The sequence below is a fragment of the Eleginops maclovinus genome, chromosome 9 (genome assembly GCF_036324505.1).
Source record: "Eleginops maclovinus isolate JMC-PN-2008 ecotype Puerto Natales chromosome 9, JC_Emac_rtc_rv5, whole genome shotgun sequence".
NCBI classification, from domain to species: domain Eukaryota; kingdom Metazoa; phylum Chordata; class Actinopteri; order Perciformes; family Eleginopidae; genus Eleginops; species Eleginops maclovinus.
The window spans coordinates 19,193,681-19,208,342 of NC_086357.1; the positions used below are offsets into that span (position 1 = coordinate 19,193,681).

The 14,662-nt window shown below is 40.5% G+C and overlaps 2 protein-coding genes across 2 annotated transcripts; one reads left to right on the top strand and one right to left on the bottom strand.

Annotated features, from left to right (window-relative positions):
* The first annotated feature begins 640 nt into the window (after positions 1-640).
* On the top strand, positions 641-4,743 carry cpox (coproporphyrinogen oxidase). The gene is made up of 7 exons (XM_063891266.1): positions 641-1,329; positions 1,419-1,562; positions 1,643-1,753; positions 1,881-2,022; positions 2,930-3,148; positions 3,993-4,097; positions 4,191-4,743. Exons 1-7 carry the CDS (start codon positions 768-770, stop codon positions 4,273-4,275), a joined length of 1,368 nt encoding a protein of 455 aa, XP_063747336.1. The 5' UTR covers positions 641-767; the 3' UTR covers positions 4,276-4,743.
* An 862-nt stretch (positions 4,744-5,605) lies between these two features.
* On the bottom strand, positions 5,606-13,867 carry prrg1 (proline rich Gla (G-carboxyglutamic acid) 1). Its single transcript, XM_063891267.1, is given in 5 exon segments — positions 5,606-8,726; positions 9,591-9,751; positions 10,569-10,599; positions 10,601-10,609; positions 13,790-13,867. Coding segments are annotated over 5 exon segments (732 nt in total). The 3' UTR covers positions 5,606-8,273.
* Positions 13,868-14,662: the final 795 nt, after the last annotated feature.

Sequence of the window (14,662 nt, forward strand, 5' to 3'; positions counted from 1 at the left end):
TCATTGCAAGTTGGTATGTTGATGCATCACTACTTTATTACTGCTAAATCACCTTATGAAGTTCATTTTAAGGCTTATTTAATTAATTAATTAATTAATTAGTATATTAATTATATTAATTTTAGTCAATACGAAGAAGGCTGCTGTAAACAGAGACTATTGCCAAAGAAAGCATTACCCTATAAATTACAAGAAAAATGTCATTTAATAAATAATGTTCTGTAAATCTTGTTAGCACAAACGGCCATTGCGTCATTGGTCAGTGTCAGAGCCGTATGTTGGCTCTGGTCAGTGTGCCACATCATTTGTTCTACATGACACAGGCACAGTCAGTCATCCGATTACTCTTATTTTGTTAATTTTATTATAGAAGGAAACTATAATACATATATATAATGCAAATACCTGTACATGGTTGTTAATTTTGGCATCTAGGATAGTATTGTTGTATGAACAAAACATAAACCAAGCATAAAAAGTACCAATTTCGTACAAAGCACAAAATACGAAACATATTACAATTATTTGAACGCAACATTTGGTGTGTGGCGCACTGCATTTCGGGCCATGAAGTTTTTTGTAGACTGTCATTACGTGGAGTGAACTTCAAAGAACGACATTTCCCACATTGCATCTGTTACTACCGAGGAACTACACGCCCCCTTGACTGATAACACACATGACAGCACGTAGGCACAACTTCTGATAATGTTTAAGTAACTATACAATAACTACAAATAGCCCTAGAGCGGTTGTTTTTCCTACAAATGGCTACCATTGTCTTTTGCTCTGTTAACAAAACGGCCAGGACCACTGCAAGACGATGTTTGAGTTCATATTCGAAAGGGCTTGCTAGTTCAGGAGAGTCGCCGTTTTCCTGCACTCACAGCCCGCTAACGACTCTCCTTCCGGGTACAAGATGGTTTTCCAGGGGCTCCAGCGTACGGTTCATGTCCCAAGGGACCGCAGGCAGAGCCGGGGCCGGGAGAACCAGGAGGGGAGCCCTGGCGCTCACTGGAGCCGCAGCCGTCACAGCAGCAGCGGCAGTAGCAGGATTTTTAGCCAACGCTAACCACTTCCAGCGTGCCGAAATGGCAACGAAAGTATCCCCAATTGCTGAGGAGAAGCAGCCGGAGGGGGATATCTTGGAGAGGTGCAGGGGGTTCATGTCTCCTCCGGTGACCGACATTGGTGAGCTGCAAGAGAGGAAAGGGGAGATGAGGACGCGGATGGAGATGTTGATCATGGAGACGCAGGCCGACTTCTGCAAAGCTCTGCAGGAGGTGGACGGTGGGAAGTTCAAGGTGGACCGGTGGCAGAGGAATGAAGGTGAGGGGGTCTTGCCTGCTATTTATTCCTTACTATGAAGGCCTATTGAAGTTGGTATTTCACCATTTGTGTATGTGTGTGTGTTTCAGGTGGTGGAGGAATCAGCTGTGTGATGCAGGATGGAAAGGTGTTTGAGAAGGCGGGGGTCAATGTGTCCGTGGTGTTTGGACACCTTACGGAAGAGGCTGCCAAGCAGATGAGGAGCAGAGGAAAAGTGCTCAAAGGGAAAGATGGTACGTTCTGTTCCTATGATATTTATTGGCAGGTTTAAATCTCAATATAGCTCTTAACTGGAGCCTTTGTTTTCTCATAGGTAAGCTGCCGTTTTGTGCCATGGGTGTGAGCTCTGTTATTCACCCCAAGAACCCGCACATCCCCACAGTGCACTTCAACTACAGATACTTTGAGATCGAGGAGGAAGACGGTGAGCGTCATTTATGATGTCAGCAGTTGTGTCTTGGTGTCAGTGACACTGTTGAGTGCATCAGTGAATGAATGATAACACTTGTTTCTTTCTCCCTTGGCTTTGTGTTTTGTGTGTGTGGGTTCAGGCTCTAAGCAGTGGTGGTTTGGTGGAGGCACAGACCTGACTCCAGTTTATATTAGTAAAGAAGATGCTTTTCACTTCCACAACACCCTGAAGGAGGCTTGTGACAAACACCACTCGCAGTATTACCCCGACTTTAAGAAATGGTAGAGTTTGATTCTAGATTATTCCTGTGTGTGTGTGTGCACTTCAGCACGTAGGCCTGATTTCTGTGAATTTGTGTGTGTGTGTGTGTGTGTGTGTGTGTGTGTGTGTGTATTACAATGGGTGTATCCTCACTGTAAAACGATGATAAGAGGAAGTCTTTGACAAAAATCTTCAGTTACAGAAAAACCGTTGAGCCCTGACACAAGTCAGTGACCATTGGCGGTATGAATGGTACGGGTGTGGTTTATCTGATGTGGCTTTTAATAAGGACGTTTTTTATTTAATTCACCCTGTGCTTGTTCCATCCCCACGGTGTTACACTGTCAAGCTGTCAAAGCTACTATGGAGCCTTCATTTTAACTGCATTTCCCAGAGACATATCATTTATTTTTAAATGCAAGCAATTTCAGAGAGAAGCAGACAGAAAAGTCAACAATATGCATTTTGAGAACAGGATGTCAAGCTGATTCAGCAGCTAAAAAAAGCTGGTTAAAAAAGTAAAGATAGTTAAGCTGAAGCAGAACACATTGTAAAGGTTAACCACCACATCACCCTGCAAGCAAGATATAAGACAATAAAAATAAGGAACATTACTTAAAAAATCTAAAGCAGCATCTGTAATGCATTTTTCCACCAAAGGACCAGACACATGCAGTGTTTCAGCCTGCATTCAGTCTATGCTAAGCTTAATGTCAGAAATGGGAGCACACTTAATTTCCATTGAAATTCCATTATATACAAGCACTATAGATGTACTTTAACCCAACTTACTTTTTTATTCTCTTCGTCCTCTTGCCTTTAAATAATATATATGCAGCATAGCCCAGTTCTACTGAATATTTTAAAGTCTATTCCTGGCTTTAAAAGGCTGGCTTTTTATTTATATATTTGGCTGTGTTTTTCTAGGTGTGACAGATACTTCTACATCAGACACAGAGGAGAGACTCGAGGCATAGGAGGAATCTTCTTCGATGATCTGGACTCCCCGAGTCAGGAGGAGGCATTCAGCTTCGTTAAAAGCTGTGCTCGCACCGTGGTGCCCTGCTACCTGCCCATCGTATCCAAACACCTCAACGACTCCTTTACTGATGAAGAGAAGGACTGGCAGCAAGTACGACGAGGAAGGTGAGTAAAAGACGCTCATTAGGACTTGTGGCTTTTATTGAGTAATGTGCACAATTCACATAGGAGAGGGTTAAGATGAGTTGTTTTACATCGTAGGACATTGTGGTTCAATGAATGAAGGCTTCTAAAACTAGTGATACAGCAACAAACGTAAACCTTTAGCATTTCAATTCTTTGTTTATACCATTTGCGCTTAAAAATTCAGCCAGATCAACTATTAACACAATAAACATTAAACATGCTAATGATAGGTAACCCATCGCAGTCAATATTTATTTTCTTCTTGTTTTATAAAAGTTAAAATAAGAAGATACCCTAAACATGTTGATGTAAAAAAGGTCTCCATGAACAGCCTTTTTATCCAAAAATAGTAGTTTGTAGCTCTCTGCACCAGCAGGGGGAGTATTGAGACATTTCAAAAGAGACCACAGCTAAATAAAAAACTGAAAAGGGAATTTCTGAAAAGTAAAGGTATGATGGTGGGTCAGAAACTCAGACAAAGGTTGGGTAAAGTGGAACGTAGGAGAGGAAAGAGACGCTGAAGTTATGTTTATGGTGTTTAGAAATATGCAGCTGATAGTGCAGATTAATGTGGATTTGGTTACAGCATTAAACGGTTTGTTCTCTGCAGTGAGACGTTTCTAACAGGGCTGCTCTGTAGCACAGAAATGATTATAGAGGATGTTAATGTTAACTGTGCTGGAGTACCTTTTAATAGTGTTTCAAGAAATCTTGGTCTGGATGTTGTTTCTGATTGGATTAGGCACAACAGATGATACCTCATGATGATAAATCACATTACCCTAGGTGTCTACATTAGGTTTTTTCTATCTTTCTGTTGCAGATATGTGGAGTTTAACCTGGTGTATGACAGAGGAGTGAAGTTTGGCCTGGCCACGCCTGGCTCTAGAATCGAGAGCATTCTCATGTCTCTCCCCCTCACTGCCAGGTAAGATAAATTAAAACACCGCTCGCCTTGCTCCTGTATGACAGCAAAAAACTCTCTGTGTTGCTTAGTAACAAACTCCCCCTTCTTCCTCAGGTGGGAGTACATGCATGAGCCTGCCAAAGGTACCCTGGAGGCCGAGATGCTGGAGGCATTACGAAACCCCAAGGAGTGGGTGTGACCGCTGATCCAAGGTTTATACATCACTATGGATGAAACCTCCAGGGATCTGTCTGTGATGATGGTGTGAACTGTTGGACTAAATCAGCAGCAGTTCACTCTGTTTACTCAAATCCTATATCAATGAACTCGTCCGATAATTTAAAATCTGCTATGGTACTTTTCCCTTTTTCCTGTACGCTATGTTTTGCCAAATCAGCCTTGTTAAAACTCACTGGGATTGCATTACTATACTTGTACCTGCTTCTAGGTCACACTGATGATGTTCTCCTTTTGTGAAGTGTTTGTGTCAAACACTAGCTGTTTTTTCTATGTCTAAGCTAAATTGGGCTTGCTCTACTTGAATCTCTGTAGTCTTCGTTTAACAAAGCACTGAAAGAGAAAATTGGGACGAACTGAGCCACTGCATGTGTGTGTGCACCCACAGGTGGGAAATGTTAATAAATCTGTTGTTATGTTTCAGTGCAAATGAGTCACTTTCTGGTTTGTTTGAAGCAGTAAAACAATAGCTGGATGTTGGATCCACAGAGAGGATATATGTGAATCACAGGCCAGGTGTCTCAGTGAAGAAAGGAGAATGGAAAAACAAAATGCCATTTGAAATATATAAAAATAATTTATAGCTAAAATCATAATTGTTTGTTCTGTTATCTTTCAAGTCTTTAATTCAAGTTAATCTCAGTTAGTACTGCAACACGGACCAAAGCTCAGCAATGTGTCATGTGCTAAAAAAGCCTTAGTATAGTATATAATAAAAAAATCTGGATAAGCAATGTCATAAAAAGTGTTACTGTAGTTTGTTATTAAAAATGAAAGTATGCAATAATACCTGTCACCAAAAAGGTATCACTTCATATGCCATAAACATAGTCATAGCAAGTCTTTAAATAGTAATCAATATGTACGGTATCCGTTTTTCATAAAAATCACAGTACAATGTCATAGAATAGTATGTTACAAAAAAGTCAGTTACGTATGTCATAAGAAATGTCATACACTATGCCAATCAAATGTCCATAATGAATTTAAAAGTACAGTACGCCATGAGACGCATTAATTATGTAGCAGTTTGTCACAAAATAAAGCCAGACTACAGAACTTTATATACATGTCCTATGAGAGTAATCGTATGTGATAGAAATAGTCTAGTTATGTAATCACAATCTACAAAACTGAATGCCTCGGTTGTTTCAAGGGTCTTCATTGACACATGATTGACACATTGTGGATCATTGCGGGAATCCAGCAGGAAAAAGAATAGAAAACTCAAATTGAAACTTGCATGGACAACAATAATAATGTGTCACTAAATGAAATTGAGGAAACGCACGTTGCACATTTTTCGTGTTTTATTACAAATTAATTCAAGCTTCTGCACATATCAAGGACTTATTACAACTTTTCTTGCAGTAAATGTTATATAACATTTTGTTTAATAAAGCATTGTAAAAAAAGGGCTCTGCAAGTAACAGTACAACAACTGACCTTACCAAAATGGCTGCCCCCCCCCCCCCCCAACTCAGTTAAAGGTCATTGCAGGTGCTGAGGTTCACAGGTCAACTCACACAAAGTATAATAATCAGTGCTCCACGTCTGAGGTGTAGACAGGAAATGTGACATGTATGAGTATTATTAGACAGATATATTTGGTTTTTAGAGTGTATGCAGCAACATTGCATATAGAGTATGAGCACTTTTTCTCCAGAAGATTACAGTGACATTGTAATGGCTGAAAGTGACGCTGAAGACGTCAAACCAGGGTCCTGGTTTTCATCCAGCAGCTCAGTTTGAGCTCAAACACAAAGTGCCTTCATGTATCCAAACCTACTGTATAATAGAGATCCCTGTGTCACTGCATTGAAAAACAATCACTGTAACTCACCTTCACACGTCAAGACTATACATATTTATATACAGGTACATTACACATGCTAAATTTGTCCATAGTATCGTTAATAACATCTCTTCCCTCTTTTAAACATTTTCCAAAGGGTCTGTTTCTATTGCTTCCTGTCCCACAATCATCTGCAAGTCACTCCCAAAACTCATTAATGGTGTAGCTGAAAACCTATTGTGAGAATCCGCAGTGTGCTTTTAGTGAAAGTGGCACAGCAGAAGACTGTGTTAAATTCCAACACGGTTACGTTTGCTTTAGAGGAAAGAGTAGGGAAACATTTCACAGTTAAAGCAGGCTCTGGTTAATGCCGACAGACCGGAGAAGGCCATGGGAGCTCTGAGCATCAACAGACTGAGCAGAGCCACATCCAACCTCATGAGAACAGACCCAGCTGCATGCATTACCACACTGTAAGCACATACGACACACACACACATTTCACCACCCCTTTATAACTGCTGGTTTTATCTTACATTTTAATCTCCAAAACAATCAAGTGTATTCTGAGGTTGGACCAATGCATTCCTTTGGCATCTTGACTTTTTAAACCTGTAAAATTAGATTGTTTTAAATAATTAAATAAATGTAGAAAACGATGATTGTTTTAGGTTGTGAAACCTGATCATTTACTAAATGCTGGGTCTCAGGACTCCCTTTAACCCCCAATACAAAACTGTGAGCAGTAATTTAAATGTAACCGTCCTGTTGTCCTCCGGTCGAATTTGAAACGTTTCCAAATGTTTTTATGTTAGAATAAAGGTTTGTTCTATGTTCATGCACGTTTTTGAAAATAAGTATGATCACTTTCATTAAGTTTTGGGTTTTATTCAAATGTATAGCATCTGTGATCTTCTGGGGTCATTTTGTAAATACGTTTAACATGTTTGCCTTTTTTAACTCAGAAATGAGGTTTAATTCTATGTAAATGAGGTCTATTTACCATCAATTAAAAAAAAGAAAGTAAAACTTGGTCAGAATAAAGTTGGCTTAAACGGTGTAACATAGATTTGGGTGATTATTTATAATGAAGTGGCACAGTTGATAGGAAGACAAGAGTGTTAATTGAAATTACAATTTAGAAAACAAGCATCTACCACTTGCCCATCATAAAACAGCAAAAGTAAACTCACAAAATGTTGGTGTTAGGAGTCAGTCGACCAGGCCAGAGCTAACGAGTAAATCTTGAACTTAAGGTGGGGTGAACCTGCAGAGAGATACATCATTGTTTGCTTACAGGTTAGACACACAAACCTGTAAGCAAACAATGATTGCTTGATTTTGTACTTGCTTCTCTCTTTCTGACCTCTGGTTGTCAAAAATCACTTATTGTAACAAAAACGGCTCTTTCAGAATTGTGCTAGGCAACATTTTAGCAAAAGCATGCAGTCTTCCAAATGTAAAAGACTGTTCTCTAGCAAGTAAAAAGTATTTGCATTCATAGTTGTGCCCGTAGCTCAGAGGCATTTACAACAGATTCACATTTTTTTATTGGGATTACTTTTTGCATTTGTAAAATCAATCCTTGCTAGTTAGAAAAAAATGAATAGAAACTCTTGCAAAGAATGGGTACGGACTGGGGCCAAACCGTAGAAAATACCATATTTTTTTACAACAAAAAGGTTGAATTCCAAAAAGGTATTCAATTGTAAGTGCAGAATATGTACTAACGAACACTAAAGCCTACAAAATTGGCACTAACCCTTCAATAAAGCATTGGTCCAACCCTTGTATACACTTTTAGAGTAGTTGTCCTCCATTATGGCAATCTGAACCCTTTTATTCCCCACATGCAACATTTGTTATGCCTGCCGAGTTAAATATTTGCGACAGTGTGAAAGCAACAGATGAGGAAAATCAGAGGAGGCTGATTGGTTTTGGGATTGCAACATCCTTCCTGCTATTACTTCACCTCATCAATGAAAGATTAGTGCAAACTTCAACAGTGCTGGCACCGGGCAGACATTGTGTTAGTCCACTGAACGGTTAAAAGTGTCTCTGTGTGAAGGGAAAAGGCTGGTGATTCCTCAACAGTGATTCTGCTCATTTATCAGAGGCTCTTAGTGTGTGTTAGGGCTTCTGTTGGGGTGGTAGTGAGAGCAACTTTACTTCCCATGGCCGCCAGAGCTAGTGTTGACTATATCCTCGTATTGCGGCGGTGGCTCCGTCTCTATCTGGACGTCTGTATGGCCCACAGCCTCCTCATAGGATGGTGGCGGGTCTCCGGTGCCTCCTCTCCCTGATGTGAGCTCTGAGCCCTGATAGGCGGGGCTGCTGTGCACACTGAGTTCTGAATGGTCCCCTTGGTGGTATTCCCTCCCCCAATGGTCCATAGAGACCACTGAAAGGACGTGGTCGTGGTGCGAGTGACCCAGGCTGGGGCTGCGTTGCGAGCGCTTGCGGGAATGGCAGCGCCACACAGTGATGGCGACGGCGATGATGATGAGCACAACCAGCAGCAACGGCACAATCAGGTAGAGAGAATGGACTCCTCCCACCACCGTTTCCAGCCCTCCGTTTGGACTGCTCTCCCGCACATATTCCTCCCAGAACCGCCTCTGAAACCAACCAGAAGACAGACATGTTGTAAAAATGAAATACAGGATAAAAACATTTCCCTTCTAGATAATGAACTGGCAGGGTCAACACGGTGGCACAAAGCGGTTTCAACAACAACGGGGCGCACAGCATAAATGCTTTCTTTCTGGATTGCTGTGAAACAAAGGCGGTAGACAACAACATCCGAAACAAAAAGCGAACACATGATTGTGCCGCGTCCATCTGCGTGACTTTGCTCTCTGGCCTCTCACAATAGTGTAACAGACACACACACCCCCCCACCTCTCTATGGACTCGGCTGTTCTTCCTGCTGATAATCATCACTTCCTGAAAAAACACACACATTCCACAAGCGCCACTGTTGGCATAGCATTTCATTACCGGACACCTAAACCTTACAGAATAGCACTTTGAGGGGATATTTCAAATGTTTGCTGGTATGAGTTACTCAGCAGTAGTAGTATTGATTTGAGGCCCTTGGCTCCAGCTGGAGGTCTGTGTTCATAGATTTCCAGCCAGCTAGGCGGCATGATAAGAATTAATTACTAGAAGGCAGCAGCAGAAAGAGAATTTAGTTTTTTTATAGTTCTTATTATTCTTTAGTGACCCCATGAGGTATGGTAAATGTTTGTCTTTCTGGTAAATCCCGGTACACATGACTCGCTGCTGGAGCTAAACCCCCTTTTCAGACATTGCAACTAACTCAAATAACCTAATGATAATATAAAACTTTCCCTTCATGTGTTTATACAGGTGCCCTCGTGTAAGCCTTACGTGTGGCAGGTGTTTAATGTGTTCTACTTTTTCAAATTAGCACAAGGAAGGTTTGCAGGTCTGATTAGAAGCTAATCTCCTTCCCTCACCGTCTTCTCGTCATTCTCGAAAGCCTCGCGGGCCTCCTCATAGGTGCAGATCTCCTCGCGGCACTCCCTCTGGATGTTCCCCTGCTTCATCTCCTCGAGCAAGAAGTTGGCCCTGCGCAGCCTGTGCAGCACCGAGTGGGCCGCGTCCGCCGGCAGGAACACTGAGAGGCAGGAGATAGAAGGGGAATGGAGGGGAAGACAAAGACAAGGGAATAAGAGCTAATTATGCAAGATGGAAACATGAGCGAGGAAATAATACGTAAATCAAGTGACAAGCCGAGACAAGAGAAAAGGAGAGGAAAGCTGGGGTGAGTCAGTAAGCAGAACAGCATGGGGGAGGAAGTTCATGGACGGACGGTGTTTTAAGCAAAGAGAGAGTGTTTTGAAAGAAAGAGGAGTAAAGTAAAGGAGGATAGAGATGCCAAAAAAGCAGAAAAGGGAGAGGGCCAGGAATGGGATGGTGGGGATTGAAACAAAGGCAGTAGAGCAGAGCCGGGAGCTGCCAAGTGCCCACATTTCTGAATAAAAACAAAAGCTCCTTTGATTTAGGCTTCCATCCCTGGGCCACATAAGACACACTTGAGGAATGAACTTAGAGAAACAGAGCGGCCCTCTGTTTCACACATCCAGGACATGAACATAAACTCATGAAACATGCCCAGGGGTGTGTTATCAAATTAGGGATGTGATTAGCTTGAAAAAATACAGAAAGGAACATAATGGCAAAATTGATCAGAACAGGAAAAAATCCCTTAGGAAAGAATGGGAATTGTGTGCTTAAGACAACAGAGAAAAACCTGGAGAATCACATTCCACGACTGAGCTTGTGTTTCACGGACAAACACGTTTAATATCAACACAACAGACAAGAAAGAAAAAAGGAAATTGGAGATTATTTAGGAAATGTATAAGTGATATGTACATGTGAACTTCTGTCTGTGAAACAAAAGCAAAAAGGTTTCGTGTCAGTAAACTTACCACTCCCCATGATTCCTGAGCGTCTGTTTAGGAGGATTTTTCTGCAGAAATCCAAACACACATGAGTCAACAGCTCTGGACCTGCTGACACAAATCCAACAATGACCAAGACATCCTCTCACAAAATACACATATTCTTTTCAAACATAAACAGTTATCTAAAAAAATCCCCCAACGCAGCTTTGACCTGTTACATTTGGAACGAATCAAGAACACAAGTTTAAAGAATGTGATCACCCAGTACAAAAATAACATCTGATATGAGCCAAATCACTTTCTTAATTATTCACTTTCATTAAAAAATAAAAGCTGAATGAATCAATGCACGACATAGCAGCAGCATAGCCATGTGAAAACATCCCTCTCCTTTTACGACGTATTGCAACATGCTTTGGGGATAATAACAATGGCATATTATATGAATCGGTGGAAAGTAAATGTACTCAGGTATTGTACTTAAGATGGTTTATGACATTATTGTACTTTACTTGAGTATTTCCATTTAAAGATACTATATACTTCTATTCTGCTACCTTTCAGAGGCGATAACCATACATTTTATTTAGTTATTTAGTACATTTAAAATCACATGATATGCTGATATGGTACAATGCAGTACTGGACTGCTACACAGTATTTTAGTATGTCTATTTGGTCCACAGCCACAAAGCAAAGTACTTTCACAGTTGATATTTTTAGTACATTTAGCTAACAATCAGGGCTTGAAAACGAAATTATTTTTCAATCGTTCCGTTCCGAACGGTTCAGGCATGTTTAACGTTTTCGTTCTTGCGTTCCGCCACCAACATATCGTTCCTGAACCGGTTCGGAACGTAAAATATCGTTCGTTCTTATCGTTCCGGCAGTGTTTGGCGGGCCTATCAAGTCTATGTGTGTGGACTTTACCTTAGAATAGGCGTAGGCTACTCATTAGTATTTGCCCTTGATTTACACCGTAGCTCTGCCCAAAAATAATAGGCTAAATCACCGGCGGCATCCAAAACCATTCTGATGGGCTATCCATCCCACATAGCTTACTGTAGCCTGTAGGCCTATTCCATGATAAATAATTTCTTATCAAAAACATTTCTGGATAAGTGGGGGAGAGACGGGACGAATGAAACACGTGCGCCAATGCGCGAGATCCACATTTCTGTTAAGCTTTTTTTCTACCATTCTGAAGACTATATTTAATCTAATTCACTTATTCTATTATTATTACTTTAGGCTACTTACTTGAGCCCTGTTGCAGAATTTATAGTGGATCGGATCCTCCTGTTTTATTTTGATCCAGCATTAAGGCGTGGGTGACGATTGAAACAAGTGTTTCATTCGTCGAGTGTCCTCCTATACTGACACTTAAATCCTTTTTGTCAGTAAACCTGACAACGTTAACATTTCAGACTTTCGGATTTATTAAAGTAACGATTCATCTGCTGTATGGTCATAACATCCTACTGCATAAAACAACTAAAACAACTTTTGATCACAAAAAAACTACGACGGGTAAGATGAATGTAGGCTACTGACAGAATAGCCTACATGTTTCATATGTGTACTGTTCTCGAGGAAATCGCTGTTTCATTCGTCCCTGCTCTCCCCCTCTCCTGCTAGAAACTCCTTACCTGGTTGTAAGTTTTATCCATATGGAGATCTTCAAAGGCTTGCTCAATAATTCCTAACCCCGCTTATAAGCGAACATGTTGTAGCCTGTCTGTTGCTGACAAATATACCTCCAATTTCCTATTTAACGCCGCATTAAATGAGAAATGTTTTCTCATCGGGTTTTCCTGGTTCCGTCCCATCTAAACAACACGTAAAAGCCAAAATAAATGTAAGCATTCAATCCGTAACAACCAAACTAGCCAGCTAACATTAAGTCCTAATTGGCTATATAGCTAATGTTGGCTAGTTAGCTCACATTAACAGTGTAGCTGATTCGTTTTTCGCTGCTAGAAATGTCTAATACATAGATTTTATATTTATATTTGTAACCTTGTAGTGAGTTACTGCTAAGTTAACGTTATTATTGTGGACTCGGTTAATTAAACTCAGTTACCTTTGTTGATGTTTTATATAGCTCAGCTTCAAAAGCATCGCCTCTCGCTGGGGTGTGATTCGTGACAGCAGCCTGCATTGAGCCTAGCGGGCAGCGAAGTGAACGTTCAACCGGAAGTAGTCTTTTTTTCCCCTGACAAAGGCTATGCTTTTGTGAAATTTTATAAAAGTTTTGAGAACGAAAAAAAACGTTATTAACCGGTTTTGTGGATTTCAGAATAACAATTCTGTTCCGGAACAGTTGAAGACCATTTCGTTTTCGTTTCCGTTTCCGTTCCTCGTAAAATTCCGTTCGTTTTCGGTTTTCGTTTTCGTTCCTTGAACCGGTTCGGAGCCCTGCTAACAATACTTCTTTACTTTTTAATTCTGAAAAAGGACCTTTTGCACAATGAGTAATTTTACTTTTGTTACTTTAAGTGTATTTTGGTTCTAATCATGTAATACTTAAACGTTAGTAACATTCTGAATGCAGGACTTTTACTTGTTACATAATATTCCTACACTCTGGTACTTCTACATTTACCCAAGTACAAGATCGGAGTACTTCTCTACCACCTCTGACTATGAATCAATGCCTGACATAGAAGTAGCACAGCCGTGTGAAAACATCACTCTCCTCTTAGACATTTTGCAACATGCTATGGGGATTATAAGACTTGCATATGGTATTCCAATGGATGTGTAAGGATATAACAGCTATGCGTTAAAGGGCGTGTAGTGAGTGTGACATCCTTGACCAGAGTGACCAATGGCGGCTGCTGGACAGTGTTAAGTGTTACGGGAATCCTGCTAGCAGCTACCCGATTTAGATCACCAGCGGAGGAGACATCACACAAAGAGCCGCCGCCCCGTTACACAGATTAAAAGACAGCCTGTAAAAACAGAAAGCTACAACAATGCTAGCGAGCATATTTAGGGTATATTCTCGTCCGTATGTGTAGCGCTGTTAGCTTTGGTTAGCGCCCCGTGTATTGACAAGCGGGGATGATTTGTAGGATCAGTGAGTCTCCTGCCTCGGATGCGATTTAACGAGCAACACATGATTCACACGGCCGGATACACCGAAAAAGAGGTCGAAAGAAGAACCGCTAAATACTACAAGCATTAACCTCGTTTGGGAGTCGTGTGTCAATGTAGGAAAAAAGTTTATCACTTCAGCTCACCTCTTTTCGTCCCAAAAATGCGCATAAACGATCCCTCTTCTCCTCTGCCTTCCCAGTGTTGCTATGCACGTCGCGCATGCGCAATGCTCTGTTTGCGTCCAGCGCCCCTTCCCCTCAGTTAAAGGGACATGGACCCAAAATATTCACATCAAACATAATAACGTTTTATAGCACTAAATAAATGTTTATATTACTAGATAATACAAGGTAAGCTGAATTTTCATTGAAACCCCCTAGTAGAGTTCTCTGTGTCTTACTAAAAAATGGATATTGCATATTAAAAAACCAAGATTACTTGTTAAAATAAACATTGCATTACATTGAGAAGAAAAAGTCATTTGACAAATCACAGATTTGTCGTTTTGGGCTTTACACTGTACACACGAAGAATATAAACCACAAAAAACCGTTAACATAGAACATGTAGATTAGAGTAACTGATGATGGGAAGGTGAGCAATGAATCGTTTGTAGAACAGACAAACATCAAATTACGATATAGACAGCTAATATAACAAATGATAGCTACATAGAGTGAGAACATGAATGAATAACATAGATCTAGAAGGTTGTCAATGGGAACAGTTCATCTTTTGCAAGCCTTATTGTGACCACTAGAAGTCACTCTTCACTGTCAGCTTTTCATTTACTGATCACAGTAGTTAGACACTTGGAATGAAAAAAAGTGGAAGATAATGTCAGATTTCAGCCCCTTTTCATCTTCCATTTTCTTTTTTCAGAACAAATTACTGTACTATGAATACATGTGTAATATGAGGAAATCTGACAGATACAAATAAATTCTGATTTGAATTTATTGTGTAAATTGTTGCAGTTCTTGTTAAATAGAAATCGTTACAAATCTTGATTTCTA

What these genes read in the sequence shown, in the direction of transcription:
- cpox (XM_063891266.1), top strand. Translation starts at nt 768, where the DNA reads ATGGCTACCATTGTCTTTTGCTCTGTTAACAAAACGGCCAGGACCACT. An exon ending in TGAGATCGAGGAGGAAGACG is followed by an intron (nt 1,754 to 1,880) that starts GTGAGCGTCATT and finishes GTGTGGGTTCAG; the next exon opens with GCTCTAAGCAGTGGTGGTTT. An exon ending in TCTCTCCCCCTCACTGCCAG is followed by an intron (nt 4,098 to 4,190) that starts GTAAGATAAATT and finishes CTTCTTCCTCAG; the next exon opens with GTGGGAGTACATGCATGAGC.